The following is a 17,176-nucleotide window of genomic DNA, read 5'->3' on the forward strand; positions in this document are numbered from 1 at the left end:
TCCCCACTGACTGCTGGGCTGCTGGCAGCCCTGGGGTGGAGGTTTCTGCACTGAACTGAGGGGGATTTGTTTGGCGTCGCTTGGCTGGAGGTGGGGACAGATCTGTGCAAACGGGTGTGTGACATCTGTGTGTGTGATATCTGTGTGTGTGTGTGACATCTGTTTGTGTGTGTGTGTGACATCTGGGTGTGTGTGTGTGCGTGTGTGACACCTGGGTGTGTGTGTGTGTGTGTGTGTGTGTGTGTGTGTGTGTGACATCTGGATGTGTGTGTGACATCTGGGTGTGTGTGACATCTGGATGTGTGTGTGACATCTGGATGTGTGTGACATCTGTGTGTGTGTGTGACATCTGTTTGTGTGTGTGTGTGTGTGTGTGTGTGTGACATCTGGGTGTGTGTGTGTGACATCTGGATGCGTGTGTGTGACATCTGGATGTGTGTGACATCTGGGTGTGTGTGACATCTGGGTGTGTGTGTGACATCTGTGTGTGTGTGACATCTGGATGTGTGTGACATCTGGATGTGTGTGACATCTGGATGTGTGTGACATCTGGGTGTGTATGAGACATTTGGGTGTGTGTGACATCTGGGTGTGTGTGTGACATCTGGATGTGTGTGTGACATCTCTCTCTCTGTGTGACATCTGGGGGTGTGTGACATCTGGATGTGTGACATCTGTGTGTGTGCACGTGACATCTGGATGTGTGTGACATCTGAATGTCACATCTGTGTGATGTGTGTGTGTGTGTATGTGACATTTGGGGGTGTGTGACATCTGGATGTGTGTGTGTGACATCTGGGTGTGTGTGTGTGACATCTGGGTGTGTGTGTGTGACATCTGGGGGTGTGTGTGTCACTGGAGGGGCCATCCTTACAACTGTGTTGTTCCAGAGTATTCTGGACTCCTCCAGACACTTTGGCATCTCCTGATCTGACAGAGCCATTCCCAGGGCTTTGGTTTTCCTCTGGCCTTGCTTTTGGATCTCCACTGATTTCCAGGGATTCTTCTGTGTGGTGTTTCTGTAAATTCTCAGGCATTACAGACCTGGTCAGAGCAGTAGTCATGTATGATATTCCTCTCATCAGAGTAAAAGGCATTTCCCAAGCATTTCCAATTGAAATTGCTAAGCTGGGTTTCCCTCTTCTGCCACTGGAGCAGATGTTTTACTTCCCTTCTTGTTCCCTTGCAATTCTCAGCCCATTTCAGAGGTGCTGTGGGATGCAGGAATGTTGGGAAGCAGCAGCCCTGGGCCCTGTAATGTTGAAAATGCAGAATTTGCTCTCTCGACCCAACTGAGCCCAAGTCCTTTGCCTTGTGGAGAGCTGGCTTTGAGTTGGCTCTGGGGGGAGGTCTGCACAGCCCCAGGTTCTGCATCCTCCACCCCAGCTTCTCCTCTTCAGAGGCTTTGTGATTTAGTGCCTTTTTTCAGCCTTTTGAATATCTGATTTTCCTTAATAGCAATATAAAATCTCTCCTCCTTAGATGTATAATTACTCCTTTTTGTGTTAATCCCATATTATAGCTGTTGAATAATCTTTTCTCCTCTTTGTGCAGATTGCAGATCTGAGTTCTCAGCTGGGTGGGCAACCTGTGGGTGCTGTCTGGTGCCAACATCCAGGATTAGTAGCTGGAAATGCAAAGTACAGTAGATACTTCCCAGCAATATACTGAACCAGAACCCTGTAATTTCCTATCACTGGTCGAGGTTTTCATTTAAGCTCTAAATCCAATTGTCAATTGGTCATTATTTTCTTTCTCTTTCATTCTTCCTGCTCTTTTCTTCTTGTCCTGCCAACTGTTCACAGCAACCTATGGAGCCTTTCCTCTGAAGAGTGATTTGAAGAAAAGTGTCTCAAGTTAGCAGTGATAAATCAGAGTTTGCCTTTTTAAAAATAACAAGTTTTTAATAGAGAGAGTAGATAACCCCTCGAGCAGTCTGCTGATGGGTTATCCATAGGTAAACATCTATAAATTGATATTGGATGCTCCTTTCTGGAGATTTGTAGGAAATGAGAATTGGTTGAGAATCTGTATTAAAGAGGTGAGTGGTTAAGATGATCAGAATGATCCTTTCTTGTCCAATAATTCTTTAATAAGAAATTCCTGAAAATTGTCTTTTAAAGGAGTTGATATTTTTGTCATTATAAGAGAATCCTTTAGGATTCTGAACTGCAGCACAGATTCTTATTTTGCTGATGAAACCTGATCTTTGCATGCTCTTCTTATTACTTCCTTTACTTTTATTTCCTCTCACTTTGTGGTGCTGATGGAACAGTTTCTGTTAACTCACAGAAAGTTTCTCTCCTGCTGCAAACAGTTTTTCTTTTTGTAGCTGCCACTGGACTTGTTTATCTTCTGGTTGCTGCAGTTGCTTTTAGTGGATTTAGGAAGAGGAGTAGGGATTCTATTCATTTTTATTGCCAAGCTGGTTTGCCCTGTGAGTATTTTTAATTTTTTTTTTGATTGATGCTTTTATGAGGCTTCCTAATCTGATTTTCCCAATATAATGGCACAGAGGCATTTTGTCTCTGCCAGGCATGTTGGGAAAAGGAGATGTTAGTTAACCTTAACCTGCCATCAGCTCTGACCTCTGCATCCAGTCACATCCTGGCTGTTTGCAGCTGAAGGAATTGGGTTTGTCCTGCTGAGGCCCCTTCCAGGGCTTAGGAAGTTTCTGGATTTGTGGGATGGATCCATAACCTCCAGGAGCCATGAACACCTCTGCTTGCCCTTGGTCTGAGTTGAGTTCAGAGGAGTGAATCAGTGATGGAATGTTCCTTATCTTCAGCCTGTTCTGCAGCCACTGAGATCCAGGCTTTCTCTGACAGGAAGCGAAGGAAATTAAATGAAGGCAGGATTACCATGATCTCTAAATACATGAGGGATTTGTAGCTTTTGTTAACAACCTTGTTTCATGATTGCAGCCATGTAAGACCATTCCCTTCTTAATTTTAAGGAGGGCACTTTCCCTTAAAGCCCTCGTTCTCCATTGCAGCCCTGCTTTATTAAAGCACTGAGATTTCAATGTTTGCTTAATACACGTAGAGGCTTAAGTCTTGGGCTGGCCAGGAATGCACTTAAGCACCTTCTTCATGACAGTGAATTGGGTTTTAATTGTCCCCTGTGGACATCCCCAGGTGTTTTGTTGGGTTTTTGGTTTTTTTTTTTTATTTATTTTCCATTTCCCTTTCAGTGACTTTACATAAGAGCTGCTTAACCAGTTCCTTCCTTGGGAGCTGCCTCGAATCAGCTGCACATCTTCCAGCACGCTGCTTGTCAGCTGAGTTGTCAACTTTCCCTTGGTCTCCATATCCAAGGAAAGCTGACATCCACCTGGGCCTGGTTTTCTCCTTGGTGTTCCTTTGTCAGTGAGTTCTGCCTTGCAGTTGCAGAGCCAGAAGAAAATCTCCTGCTGTGAGGAGCTGCTGCTCTGCCTTTTCTCTTGGCTCCTGCTGAGTTGTCAGGGGCTTGGGGCACTCTTGCTGGTTCAGCAAGAAGGCTGTAGAGATGAGACAAGCGGGTGCAAGATGAGGCTGGGGTTCCAGCAGATGTGTCCAGCTCTTGCATCCCCAGCAGGGATGTTCCTCCTGCAGAGCCTGCACGTGGGGAGAGCTGGAGCATCAACTCCACGGTGATGGCCACATCACTGCACCAGAGCTGTTCCCAGCTGCTCTCTCAGTGCTGAGCAGGAGGATGCACTTTGTTGTCTCCATGCTTGTTATCTTACTGATTGAATCAGTTGAGCTGTTACCCTGATGGGGCTTCATGCTGCTATAAATGAGCTGTCCTGTGCCAAGGCATCTGTCCAGATTTCTGACAGCAATTGCTCAGTGGGATGGGTTGCTTCTCAACATGAGTCTGAAGCTGTAATGGCACTTACTGGTTTTATTGGGTGAGGAGGTGGCTTCTGTCCCTTTCCCCTCTCTACACATCCAGAACACAGGAATGGGGTGTGTGTTGTGTTGCTGTCTGGTCTGCAGGGAAATTCCCTTTGTGCCTGCCTGCTTTTCTTTAGGTGCTTTAGGGGTGGGGTTGGTGTTTGAGAAACCTGCAATGGGGCATTTCCAATGGAATTTAAGGCTCTTTTTCTTGGTCCCCATGAGCAGAGCTTTGTGTGTGGCTGGATCTGCACACACTCTCTGGGGTGCAGCTGACCTCACCCCAGTTGCAATCACAGCTTTTGGGGGGCTGTGCCCTTTCTAGGATTACAGCATCCCCTGTACACTGGGTGTGCTGAGCCCATGGGACTGTGTGGAGGGAGTCAAGTCCCAGGCTCTTGCAGCTTCCATCCAGAGGTGGTGGTTGTGCTGTAGGAGTTGGGAGGTGGCTGCAAACCCAGCAGCACAGGAGGGATGCTCTGCTCAGCAACGAGGAGCAAAACTGGCAAGGTCCATAGCAGGGCCACCAGACTGCTTTGGGGCTTTTTCCAAAAACAGTGACATTTGAATTTCTGTCTTCACATCGACACCACAAGAGATTCCCAAGAGACTGCAGGGATGGGGAGAGTTCCCTTGAAATCAAGAGGGCCACACAGGAGAGGATCTTGTCTGGGAGCACCTCCTGAGGAAGAGATGGCTGCAGAAACCCTGGCAGACAAGCAGCCCAGTGCTGCCTTGCTGGGGACTGGCATTTTTCAGGAAGTTTCTTAAACTTCTCCCATTGCTGGTACCCCTGCCACTGCTCCTGCTTTGAGTGGATGGTGATGGAACCTCCCCTGGCATTGCAGCTCCTTCCCTGGGCACAGGGGCTCCTCTGCAGTTTGGACTTCACTGGTGATGTTTTCCTCAAGATCTGGTACCTGAACCTTGCTTCTTTTCCATTATTGTTAAAGAAGCAGCTCTGCCACCCCCGGGTAGCCACCTGCTGGCACTGACAGTGATTCCATCAGAGGCAGCTGAAGAGTTTGTTGCTTGGAAATACAAAAAAAATCTTCTCAGCTAATATTTGCTCTTGACTTCTTGCCTTTGCCTCCCACTTGCCCTATTGGTGCCTCAGGGTTCTAAGAAGGAAAAGAATAGTGATGCAGATGTGTTTATTGAAAGAGCAGATATGGAAGGAGGATAATAGAAAATGTGAAGCACTTTGCTTCCCAGCTTGAGCAGTGCCCTGAGCTTCCAGCACTGTCAGCTCCTCGAGCCCTGCACTTCCCCAGCTGAGCCTTGCTGGTTATTCACCTGCTCCTGCTGAGACCCTACTTTTCCAGTCCATCAGTAAGCTATGCCTAGAGCAGGGATCCTTTTAAAAAGGAAAAGTAAGGCAGAAAATCTGTTCCTGTCTTCAAGCTCTCTCTCAAGTGGTCAGAGTCTCTTCTCAGAGAGAAGTCAGGATTTTTATTTTTTTGTTGTTTCCATGGAGACTGAAATGATTGCAGTGATTCTCTGCTTGGTGCTCAGCCCCTTTCCCATTCCAATTCCCAAGCCCTGCAGGTGTGCCCTCTCCCCAGGATCAGCCCTGGATCCCCTCTTTCAGGAGTTGGAGGGGCTGGGGCTCTCTCAGAGGAGAGGTGAGATGCTGGGAGGAGACAGAGTCTTTGGAAGGCAGAAGATGAGCAAGTGGTGCCTGGATTGACCAGGAAATACAGAAATTTGAGAAGGTGCAGAAAGAGGCAGCTGTGCTGGTGAATCCCTGTTGGATGCTTCTGTTCAGCTGAGCCAGGGGCATCTCAGGTGGGGATGGAGGGACAGAGCCCTCCTGCCACAGCCATGGGTCCCACCTGACTTCCTAAGACAAGAAGCATTGAGCTGTTTCTTCACTGTTTCACTGCTCCAAATTAACACAGAATCTTGATAATGCTGTTGCTGACTTGAATAAATACCTTGTACTTGTTAATGGTCTCACTGGCTTTGTGAGGTTTTCTCCCTCTGCTGTGATTGATCCTGCTCTGTTCAATAAAGGGATTTTTCTTATTGCTTTTGCAATACTTGATCAATAGTGGTAGTTATTGGCAATGATCAGCATAGGCTTAGAAATCTGAGCAATGTTTTGCACGTGATGAAATGTCCTCTTTAAGAACAACCATAAGAAACACTAATTTCAATCTCTTAGCTCAAGCCTCAGAGGCAGGGGAACTGGGTGATGCTGGGCAGGCTGCAGGCAGGTCTGACCTCTCTGTCTGTCATGTTTTGGGTGAGTGACACGTTGGGTCTGTCTGTCTGTGCCTGTCTGTCTGTCCTAGATGCAGAGAACAGGACCCAGGCAGCACTCAGCTGTCTTCCACCTTTCCTGGGTACCATCAGTTTTGTTCTGATCACTCATTTCAGTGTCTGCCAAACAGCTGCTGCTTTCCTGAGTGTCCAGCAAAGCCCTGCTGGGCACGCAGAGGCTGATGTAGGCTCCTGGTGCCTGTTTTTATTTTTACAGAAAATCCAAACTGTCATTTACTTCCCTGCAGTGGAGGGGTTTTATCTGTTCCTTTTTAATCTGTCATTTTGTTTTATCTGGAGAAGGTTAATTTTATATTCTTCCCTCACTCTGCTTTTCCCTCTTTTGTCAGCAAGTTCTTTGTTGTGTTGTTTCCTGAACTGAGCCACCAGCTCTGTGCCTCGATCGGTGCCTGCCTGGTGCTGGCTCTGTGATGCTGTAGGTCCTGGGTGAATGCTAATTTACCTTTTTGGGTTTAAAAATGTATAGGTGATGCCTGGCTTCTGTGAGGGGTTCCTGCTGCCGGGATGTTTCTCTGCGTGTGAATGCATTTATTTTCAATGACTATTCCTAGGCAGATTATACCAAGCTTACGCTGACAGAATTATTTGACAGCATCCCTTGATACTTTACTAAAGAGCCAAAATCCTGAGGATATTTTGCAGTTTGTTTTCTCTTTAATCTGCTCTCTTTGTGGCTGAGAGCAGGAAATAGAGTGTCTAGCTCTTAGCCTTGATAACGTCACAGTAATGTCCATCTTTTGTGATCTGAAACCATTAGGAGTTGAAGGAAGGCAGGGAACATAGCAGAGGGAGGGTGAGCACTGAACCAAATAATTGTATAAATGCCAAACTGAAACCAGGCTCATCCTCTGTGTGATGTCCTTTTGCCAGGAATTAGTGAGATGTATGTTCCAAGTAATGGGTTTTACCAAGGGTGATGGTGGGGAAAAAGGATGAGGAAAGCACACATACATAAAACATCACAACCAGTGGGTAGGTACCACTTAACAGGCAGCCTTGCCTTTTCAAATTAATGGGCCTTGTCAGCTGAAATACAGTATATATTGAAAACCCTTAAGAGCTAAAGATTTCTTTTTCACGTGCACTCTTCCCCTCAACTTCATTTTAAGACTGGTTTTAATTATTTCCATGGGAATGGCAATGTAAGTTTGCCTGTGTTTGATAACATGCTAGCCCAGCAGAAGTCAGTGATTTATTTGCAATGGGAAGGGGGCTGCCCCTAGACCTGGGCTGCAGATTGCAGCCTGCAGACCCTTGCTCTGAGTTGTCTCAAGTCCTGGTGTTTGGGAGAAGCCTGGGAAGGTTCTTGGACTGTTTCTTGCCCAGGGCAGCAAAGTCACTACCAAAAACCAAACTGCAGCCTTGGTTTTTCAGGGCTCATTTGGCACAAGTATAAACAGCTGCCCAAGGAGATAGAGAAAGGCAAAGGGAGTTGCAGCTCCTTCTCAAAGGAGCCAACAATTTATTGCTGTGTCATACAAATATTTAATGAAGGATGGGGAGAGTCTGAACACGAGAAGTGTGGGTGAAAGTTGCAATCAGCAAACAAAAGGTGAACTAGAAGCACAGATTCTGAAGCAAATCCTGAGAAGTCTGCCCTGCTCTGCACCTCACCCAGTGCTTTAGACTGAAAAAAGCTTGGGTGGGATTGCAGGAGGGGAGGCTGGGGGTCTGCGTGGGGCAGCAGCAGCCAAGCTGGTTCCTTACCTCAGAACTTTGTCACTTGTCCTTACTACAAAGTCTGACTTGTTTAATGCCACCTTCATTTCTATCCTGGCTGTAGGCACACGTTTGGCTTCCCCACCAGCCTCTCAGGACTTTTACCTGGTGCAGTGAAGCAACCCCTGCATGGCCCAGAGCCTGCAAACCCCATGGGGCAGTTCTGTGCTGGTCACCAAAACCTGGGCTGGAGCCTGCTTGGGAGTTACTCCTTCCCCATGCAAGTAAATCACTGACATCTGGCAGTGAATGGAGCACTGAGCCCTTGCTTTCTGTGATGGTCTGGGAGGCAAAGCTCTGGGGAGTTTGCAGGAATTGCTGAGCTTGGGGGAGCAGAGGGAGGGGGGAGCATGGCAGAGCAGCTTTTGGAGCACCAAGCTGTGTGATTGATGGTGATTTCTCATTACAGTTTCCTGCTTTTTCAACTTCACCACCCCATCTGGGATTGTGCTGTCACCAAATTACCCCGAAGAATACGGCAGCAGCTTGCACTGTGTTTGGTTAATTATAGCTAAACCCGAGAGCAGAATTCACTTGGCTTTCAATGATTTTGATGTGGAGCCCCAGTTTGATTTCCTAGCTGTGAAGGATGGGGGGACAGCTGAGTCACCGGTGCTGGGGACCTTCTCAGGAAACCAGATCCCCTCCTCTCTGACCAGCAGTGGACACGTAGCCAGGCTGGAGTTCCAGACTGACCACTCCACGGAGAAAAGAGGCTTCAACATCACCTTCACCAGTAAGTGCCTCCTCCTTCCTTCTGCTTTTCATGTCAAGCTCTGAATTCCTATTAGTGACTAAAGAGCCCTCAAACCCTTTCTTGGAAATCCCAAGGAAGTCTGAAAAGTGAGGGTTACCTCCAGATTTGCAGCTGGGTGACTGGGGGCTGGTGTCAAACTTAGAGCTGAATGCACAAGTTCTTTTTGGCTGTGAAGTTCAAGTGTTGTCCAGTTTGGCCCTGGATTATCAGTCTGTGGAGCAGCCAGGGTTTGTGTTGTCCCATCAGCCTGCAGGGTGAGGTGGTTTTTCTGCTTCCCCCTCCATCCTGCTGGGGAATGGGACACAATGCTTTGGGGACAACTCGATGCAGATCAGGAAGAGCCATTCGATCCCAGGTGCTTGTGTCATTTGCTGACACCTAAAAGTGTGCAAGGCTTTGAAGATGAAGTAAAACGTGTGGCAGTGTCTTGTGATATAAAGTGTTGGAACTTCCACAGATATATTTGGCTTCTTGTAAGTCCAGTCTTCAAATCTCAAATGAATGCTATGGTGATTTTATCCTCATATTGTCCTATAATTTTCTAAAGAGCGTTATTAAACCTATTCAGCAGAACTGATAAATGACTTTGCTATAATAGCCTTTAGTGGCACAGCTAAATTAATAGCCTTTCTAGCTATGATTGCAAATCCTCTCTTTAAAAACAAAAAAACCCAGAGGTCTTAAGAAATGATTTGCCACACTAGAGCAGGCTGGAGGCTCATCAGATGGAGCAGGTTGTGTGCAGTATTTTCATAGCCAGGATTGAGTCCTGGATCCTGCAAGGAGGGAGATGTCTCATCCAGAAACACTGGTGGTGCCCTCCAGGATGCATCTCCCATACAGCACAGACCCATGTTGGGAGTTGTGGCTGTCCCCTGTGTGAAGACATTTTTAAGCCAATTTTGTTATTGCTGGAAATGGCTTTTCAGTGCATGTGAGTTAATCTGTTCTGACTGCTTGAACTACCAAAAGGGAGCTCCTGGGTCTTTCTCAGACACCTCGCCATCTTTTCCTTCAGTTCAGGTATGAGAGAGGAGACAACATACAAGGGAGCAGCCCCAGCCTGTGTTTCCCCTTTAGCAGTGGATATAACAAGATATTAAAAGAGCAGTGATGCTCTGTAGGAAATCTGGAGCTCATCTGCATTTTGTCAAGTGCATTAAAGCTACTAAAAGCATGTGTGTGTGATTAATCTGCAGGCTTTAATCTTTCATATGCTGTTCATCTCTGAAGACCACCTCCCAGCACATGAAGATATAGTACATAATTATGCACTTAATGGGGAATTAGGGCTATAGACTTATTTCTGATTGGTTGGCTGGCCTACTTTTTAACTGCTGCAAAAGGGCAGAGCTCTAAATGGGGCTTCGTGTCCTTGCAATTCCACGAGTAACTTTACAACACCTAGGAAGGTAATTGCTGTGTGTCCTTCATTTTATCCTGGTAGTGCTGACAAGGAAGGTGGGGGACTGTATGGCAGTCAAGCACAGAACGTGCTGAGAGGACCCTTACACTTAACCACAGGGCCCTAAAGCTTTCTTTTTTGCTCATTACTGGATAAATTGTGTCTCCTCTCATGCACGGTGATATTTTTAGTTTGAAAAAAATCTTTCTGTATTTAGATTTCTTGGGTCCTGTGTATCTGAGCCAGTGCTAAGAAGAAAATTTGGTTCTGCAGGCTCATTCTGGCCCCTGTATTTCAGCTCCTCTTAGGTACAAATGGTGTTAATCTCATCCTTCCTCCCTGAGGCTGCAAATAAACACTTGCAGTAGTGACAAGGAGCAGAACAACTGGAGCCAGTTCAACTTGATGAGATGCTGAGCAGTGGGAAGTCATCCTTGGGGATCTTGGCAGTTTAGTAAGAGGGGCTGCCACGATTTCAGCCCCAGGCTGCCCTGTGTGCAGAGCTCTGCTGGGATCAAGATGGATTAAAATGAAGTGTGTGCTGCATGGGCTTCCAGAGGTGTGTTCAGCGAGGTTGTCTCTGTAGGAGAGACATGAAACTACTGCTCAGTGAAGTCTGAGGTCCAACAAAGTGATTTTTCAGTTGGACAGAGGTGGGGGAAGCAAAGTGTTCACTTTTCTCTGCTCTTTCCCTCTCAGCTTTTCGGCACAACGAGTGCCCTGACCCCGGCGTGCCGGTGAACGGGAAGCGCTTTGGGGACAGCCTGCAGCTGGGCAGCTCCGTCTCCTTCCTTTGTGATGAGGGCTTCATTAGGACCCACGGCTCGGAAACCATCACCTGCATCCTGAAAGAAGGAAACGTGGTCTGGAACAACGCCGTGCTCAGATGTGAAGGTAAATTTAATCATTTAATCACCTTTCCTCCTGCTCCCTCCGTGTGCTCTGCAGGGAGAGCGATCTCATGCTTGTAGGTTTTGGGTGGACAGGGATAATAACTCTGTCTGTCAGGACACTGCACAGTCCTGACCTCCTGGGAGGCCTTTTGCCTTCATGGAGGCAGAGGTATTTGTTTTTGAGAGCTGAAGGACTGCTAGACTTCAGTTCTAACCCTCAGCTTCTCAGTCCTGGCCAGGATTTTCCATAGCACCGTGTGATCTGCACGTTTCTGTGAAATGAAGGATGGAGATGATTTTTATTAGGTCAGTTCTTGTTAGAACTCTGTTCTCCAAACAGGTGTTTCTGTAATAACAGTACTAAAAAACATTGCCTGACTGGTGATGAGCAGCTTCCCTGCAACTCTTGTCACAAAGGGAATTAAAAAACAGAGAGCAGAAAGATACATGGTGAGAGTTTTCCTGTCCTGATTTCTGGTTACATGTAAAATGCATAATATTTACATAATGGAAGAAGCAAAAGGTACAGATCTTTCCTGTGTCGAGGGAACTCTTTGCTGCCAACATTCACACACACACACACACATGTCCCTTTGGCATCTCTCTGTGCATCACTCAGTCTAATGGACCATGGCAGCTGAGAGCCAGAAATTTTGTGCTTACATCTCTTTGCCACTATGATAGTCAACCTAGAAACGTGGGAGATGGGTTGAATTAAAGGCTTAAATATAGATTTCAAAGAATTTTCATTCTCCTTTAAAGCTTCAGCTGTGGAAAAGTGAAGAAAGAGCTCGTTAGAAGTGAAAAGTCTTCTTTTGCCCTTTGTTTTCAGGGAAGTGATGCCCTGCACTGGTATTTACAGCAGTTTGAATAACAAGGACTGTGCTACTGAGAAATAATTCCAGTAATTGGTCATGTATTGTTCAGGTGGATGAGCAGCAAAAATGGCACAATCTAATCCCTTGTCTTCCAGGCTGAAAGAAGAAGTTGTGTTCAGTGACTTTTATATACCAAGAAGCTGGACTCAGGTGATGGGCAGGGGGCTTGGTCTGCCCCATGGGAGCTCCCAAAGGCTGTGACATTATTGTTGTCATGCTGCTTTGGGGGACGTGTGGGACCAGCACCAGTGACTTGACTTGTTGGGAGATGAAGAAGAACCTGGGTGCTGACTCCTGCAAAATGCTGAGCAGGGGAAGCACAACCTCACAGGACAGACAGACTTTTCCATCCTGTTTGGTTTCTAAAGGACAATACATTGCAGTTATTTAGAGCTGTTGGATTTTCTACCTCTGGTCCATTAGATCCAATTTCCTTTTTCCAGAAAAGGTAATAATGTGCCTTTAGCTTCTGCTGATGGCACAAGGGACCACAGTGTGGAATAAATGCCACAGTCTTGTGACATCCCTTGTGCAGGAAAAGGCATGACTCAATTACCACAGCTAGGAAAGATTTTCTGGCACCTGCAGCTCCTGAAATGCAAACTGACCTTGCAGTTGTCCCTGGTTTTGTATCTAATAATTATTATCATGCTCTGTCCCCTTAGAGCTGCTGTACAAGCTTGGGTTGCTGACTCCCACAGACACAGAATAAGGCTGCTACATCTTCAGTTGAAGCTAAAAGGCAGCTCCTTACCCACCACTGTTGTTATTTCACCTGGTTCTGTTTGCTTTTAACCTGTGAAACAGCAAAGCATGAAAACTTTCCCACAGCAGGACAGTGCTGCCTGGCAGGGAGGGTTATGTATCTGATAGCACTTCCATGATGCTCTTACCTGAAATGTCTCATTTTCCTTGTCCCCAGCACCCTGTGGGGGCCACCTGACATCACCCAGTGGCACCATCCTGTCCCCTGGCTGGCCTGGCTTCTACAAGGACTCCCTGAGCTGTGCGTGGGTCATAGAGGCTCAGCCCGGCTACCCCATCAAGATCACCTTTGACAGGTGCTCCCCCTGCACATCCCAAAAGTTTCCTCTTTATGTTATTTTTCCGGTGGTTCCGGGGGTGCTGAGTTGAAAAGCACCCAGGCTGTTTTATTTCACAGATGTCATCTTCTGTCCCTTGCAGGTTCAAGACAGAGGTGAATTACGACACCCTGGAGGTGCGGGACGGGAGGTCCTACTCCTCCCCTCTTATCGGGGTCTACGATGGGACTCAGGTGCCCCAGTTCCTCATCAGCACCAGCAACTACCTCTACCTCCTCTTCACCACTGACAAGAGCCACTCAGACATAGGCTTTCAGATCCGATACGAAAGTAAGTGTGGGTTCCTGCTCCAGTGATGTGATGTGCTCTGCTGCAGCTCACAGCCCCTTGGGCTCACCCACTGTGCCCCATGCTCAGCACATTATGGTGTCTGGAGACAAGGAAGCTGCTGGAGCTTGTACTTTCTGCCCATCTTGATTGTTGGAAGTCTTTTTTACTTTTATTTTAGCACATAGAGGATATTACTGACCTTAGGAGGCAGAGTTGGTTTCCTCTGCCCGTTTCATCCTCCTGCTTTGGGGATAATCAGGAGGAGCTGAGCTTCTCCCAGGTTCTGCAGCCACCACACGCTCTGATACCAGTGGGTTTGTTTGCCACAGCTGTGAAGCTCCAGTCAGACCATTGCTTGGACCCGGGGATCCCAGTGAACGGCCAGCGCCACGGGAACGATTTCTACGTGGGAGCTCTGGTGACCTTCAGCTGTGATTCTGGCTACACCCTGAGTGACAGTGAAGCTCTGGAGTGTGAGCCCAACTTCCAGTGGAGCCGACCACTGCCCAGCTGTGAGGGTAAGGAGCTGGGGAGGGAACATCTGCAGGAGAGGGCAAAAGCTTCACCTGCAGAGCTGCTGCAAAAGCGAGAGAGCGATTGCAAAGCTCACGGGGACATTTAATCTCTGTGTTCTGTTTGATTTTGGTGGGTCAGGCTTTATTTTGGCACTCCCTTCCAACTGATGATGGAATTCCAGCAGAATTTTATAATTCTGTCATTCTGTCTTCTTTTTTTATTCTTTTGCAGCTCTGTGTGGGGGTTACATTCGTGGTTCCAGTGGTACCATCTTATCCCCAGGGTTCCCTGATTTTTATCCAAATAACTTGAACTGCACGTGGACAATAGAAGCATCACATGGAAAAGGTGAGAAACCTTTAGCTTAGAGATGGGCTGGAGAAGGATGGTCAGTGGGAGGCAAGTGTTGCCTGTGTAAACCAAGGATTTGTCTCTCAGGAGTGATGGGTACACAGTTCCTGTTCGTGTGTTCTTGCCACCTCCCAAACGTTGTCTCTGAACAAGATGCAGAGGTTTTTGGTGTCACATCTCTTAATCCTTTTGAAGTGGAAAGGATTAAGAGGGAAAGATGGTCCCATCTCGACCCCCAGCTCTGAGAGCCTGAGCCTGGCATTGTCTGCAGAATCCTCTGGAAGGTTGAGCTGATGTCTGGCTAGAAATGCCCCATGGAGGAGAGGGGAGCTGCTGCTGACACCACTGCAGGAACGTTTGGTACTCGATGGCACTTTCAGCCTTCTTTTTCCTTGCAGTGCTGGATAACTGTCTGTGCATCATTTTACAGCTGCAGAGGTGGAAGTATGCAGTAAATAACTTCCAGAGATGGGCCAGGACTCGGGCTCCCAGCTCTGTCCTAGTTCTGCAGCTCTGATTCCCACACCAGGAGCGTTGCCAGCTCAGAGCCCACGTGCAGGTCTCTTTAGTCCAGTTGCCTGTGCAGCACAGGCCAATCTTTTGCCTTGGAGGAAATTTTCAAGAAAACGTATCATTGATGATTAGAGAGCAAGTTTTTATGTGCAGGGGCAGGAGGCAATTTCTCCTGATCCCAGTCAGTATCTGCCTGGGGTAAGCATAAAGGGTATAAACCTTTTATGTAACTTTATGCATTCTTGTATAACTGTCTCGTACCAGATATCAGCACGACGGGAGCTATCATGAGCCAATTTTGCAAATACCATTTGTATTACAGCAAATAAACTTGTCAATGAACAGCACAGTGCATTAAGGGAACCATCACATGCTGTGAAAAGTATTCTGTTGAGTAGCAGCAATCCACTCTTCATTAATCCACTCTGCCTTGGACTCAGCTCTCTGATGAGACACTGCATTATCCTGCAGCTAAGCACAGCACACAAACTCACTCTTTCATGTCAGAAACTGCAGCTTTGATGGCCCCTGTGCTTTTATGCCAACATCAGAAGAAAGTCTTCTGACCAGGCTAAGCAGGGCTGGAAAAAACAGGGTGTGTTTTCCAGCTACTGGAGGGATGTCTACAGAATTCCAGGGGCTTTTTGTCCTGTATAAGCTCTTGCTGTGGCCAGCTCAATAGTGCAGGAACCAGCACACATACCCTGGAGTGGGTCAGTGTGATGCTGTTCTGGATCATCCAAAGAATTCAGCTCAGGACCTGACCATCTTGCACCAGCTTGTGTTGGTCAGTCTAGAAGATGGATATTGAGCTCTCTGGGAAGCTGGTCCTGGCTTGAGCAGGCTGAAGCCTCTGAGCTTCTTTGGAAATGCCAGTCATGAACATGAGGACATCAAACTCTGAGCTGCCCTGTAAATCCAGCTCGTTGTACTGCAAATTTACAGCCCTCTTTGACAAGAGTTTCAGCTCTTCCTACCTGTCAGGGTGTGCTGGAAAGCTGATGGGATTCCAATAGAAGCAGCTGAGTGTTCGGTACAGAAGAATGTAAGGAGCATGTTCCAATTAGGGTTTGTTTGGTGTGTTGGAAGGTCTGTAGGTGCCAGGCTGTGTTGGTAGCAGCCTGTGGACTCATACACACTTGTACACACACATCCTTTCCCCTACAACAACATTTTTCCTTTCTGAGTGAGCTCCTTGCCCAGCTGTGGCTGCAGGGAGATGCTGCAGATGCAGTGCTGGAGGCTTCTCCTCCCTCTTCTCAGCATTCCTGCAACGTTTCTTCTCCTCCCTCAGCAAAGAGCAGTGGAACAGTGATCCTGAGTCAGTCCTGCAGAAATGGAACGAGTTTAGTCCTTGGGGAACAGAACAGCCCTTAAAAAAATCTGTGACTGAGCTCCTGTCTGGGCTGGGTTGATCAGCACTGCTGAGTCTCCTCTCTGTGCTTTGTTCTTGTCTTTCAGTTCCCTCTTCTTGGAGACCCCTGGGTGATTCTGTGATCAGAATTTTGGTGCTTGTTAAACCCAGAAGCTTTAACAATTCTGCTGCGAGTAGGATTACCAAGCAGGGAATATATTCACATGGATGCCCCATCCCTGGCAGTGTCTCAGGCCAGGCTGGATAGGGCTTGGAGCAACCTGGGCTGGTGGGAGATGTCCCTGCCCATGCAGAGGGTTGGAAGTCAGTGATCTTTAAGGTCCTTTCCAACCCAAACCATTCCCTGAGCTGCCACAAAGTTTGCTCCAAGTTTCTCACTCCAAATCTTTATGAACATCCTGCACGCAGCCAGCACACGAGTCCCCTGGTGAAAGAAGTTGGTTCTTAGAGTTATTATTTTTATGTATCTGCAGATACTGATCTACTTTATGGACTCCTGAGCTGTACAATTCGAGTTTAAAAGTGGCTTAATTTCAGAGGTATTTAAATGCTTAAAGGGAGACTGTTATTTTTAATCAGGGAACTTCAAAGTGATTTCTTTTCTCTATAATTTGTTGTGTTATTTCTCCAACAAAGAACAGGGGAGGGAAACCACCTGCATTTGCAGAGGCATTTTGTGGCACAGTAAATTTTAGACCAGAGCAAAGGTTTAATCAGGGTCACAAATCCCTTCAGATGAGTTTGTAATTAGCCATTATGGCTCCAGTTACACAGCCCATAACTACTGCTGCTGGGGCAGCCTTGTGTCCTGGAGACAAGGGCTCCTTTTCCTGGAATAAGGATTGTCCTCCCACTTCTGGGGACTGTGTTGTGTCCCTCCCTTTTGGAGGAGGGGTGGTATTCTGTCCCTTAGGCTGGGTTTTGTAAAGGCCAGGGAATAAATTACTTCTCAGCTGGTAAAGAGGGAAAACTGGAGACGTTTTGTATTCACTGCATCTCACCAAGTTTTCAGGCCAGAGCAGGTTGTGCCTATTTCCAGTTTGCTGTGCTCCTGGTAAGAATAATAAACATTTGGAAACTGCTAGAGGTTTTTATGATTTTTCTGCCAGGCTCTGTATAATATTTACCTGGATATAAGAAAGGTAATGCTGGATCTGAGGCTCTTTTGGTCATCACACAAATCTTGCTGCCTGGGACACTGAAGATTGGCAAGGTTCAATGAGTTGCCTGGC

The 17,176-nt window shown here is 47.1% G+C and overlaps 1 protein-coding gene across 1 annotated transcript in view; it reads left to right on the plus strand.

Moving 5' to 3' along the window:
* Positions 1-17,176, plus strand: part of CSMD2 (CUB and Sushi multiple domains 2) — a 235,890-nt gene that overhangs the window by 132,730 nt on the left and 85,984 nt on the right. Inside the window, 6 exon segments of the mRNA XM_030464359.1 lie at positions 8,293-8,619; positions 10,745-10,939; positions 12,739-12,877; positions 13,002-13,189; positions 13,519-13,707; positions 13,937-14,053. Of these exon segments, the coding sequence (XP_030320219.1) occupies positions 8,293-8,619; positions 10,745-10,939; positions 12,739-12,877; positions 13,002-13,189; positions 13,519-13,707; positions 13,937-14,053 (1,155 nt within the window).

The sequence above is a fragment of the Calypte anna genome, chromosome 23, assembly GCF_003957555.1.
Source record: "Calypte anna isolate BGI_N300 chromosome 23, bCalAnn1_v1.p, whole genome shotgun sequence".
Taxonomy (NCBI): Eukaryota; Metazoa; Chordata; class Aves; order Apodiformes; family Trochilidae; genus Calypte; species Calypte anna.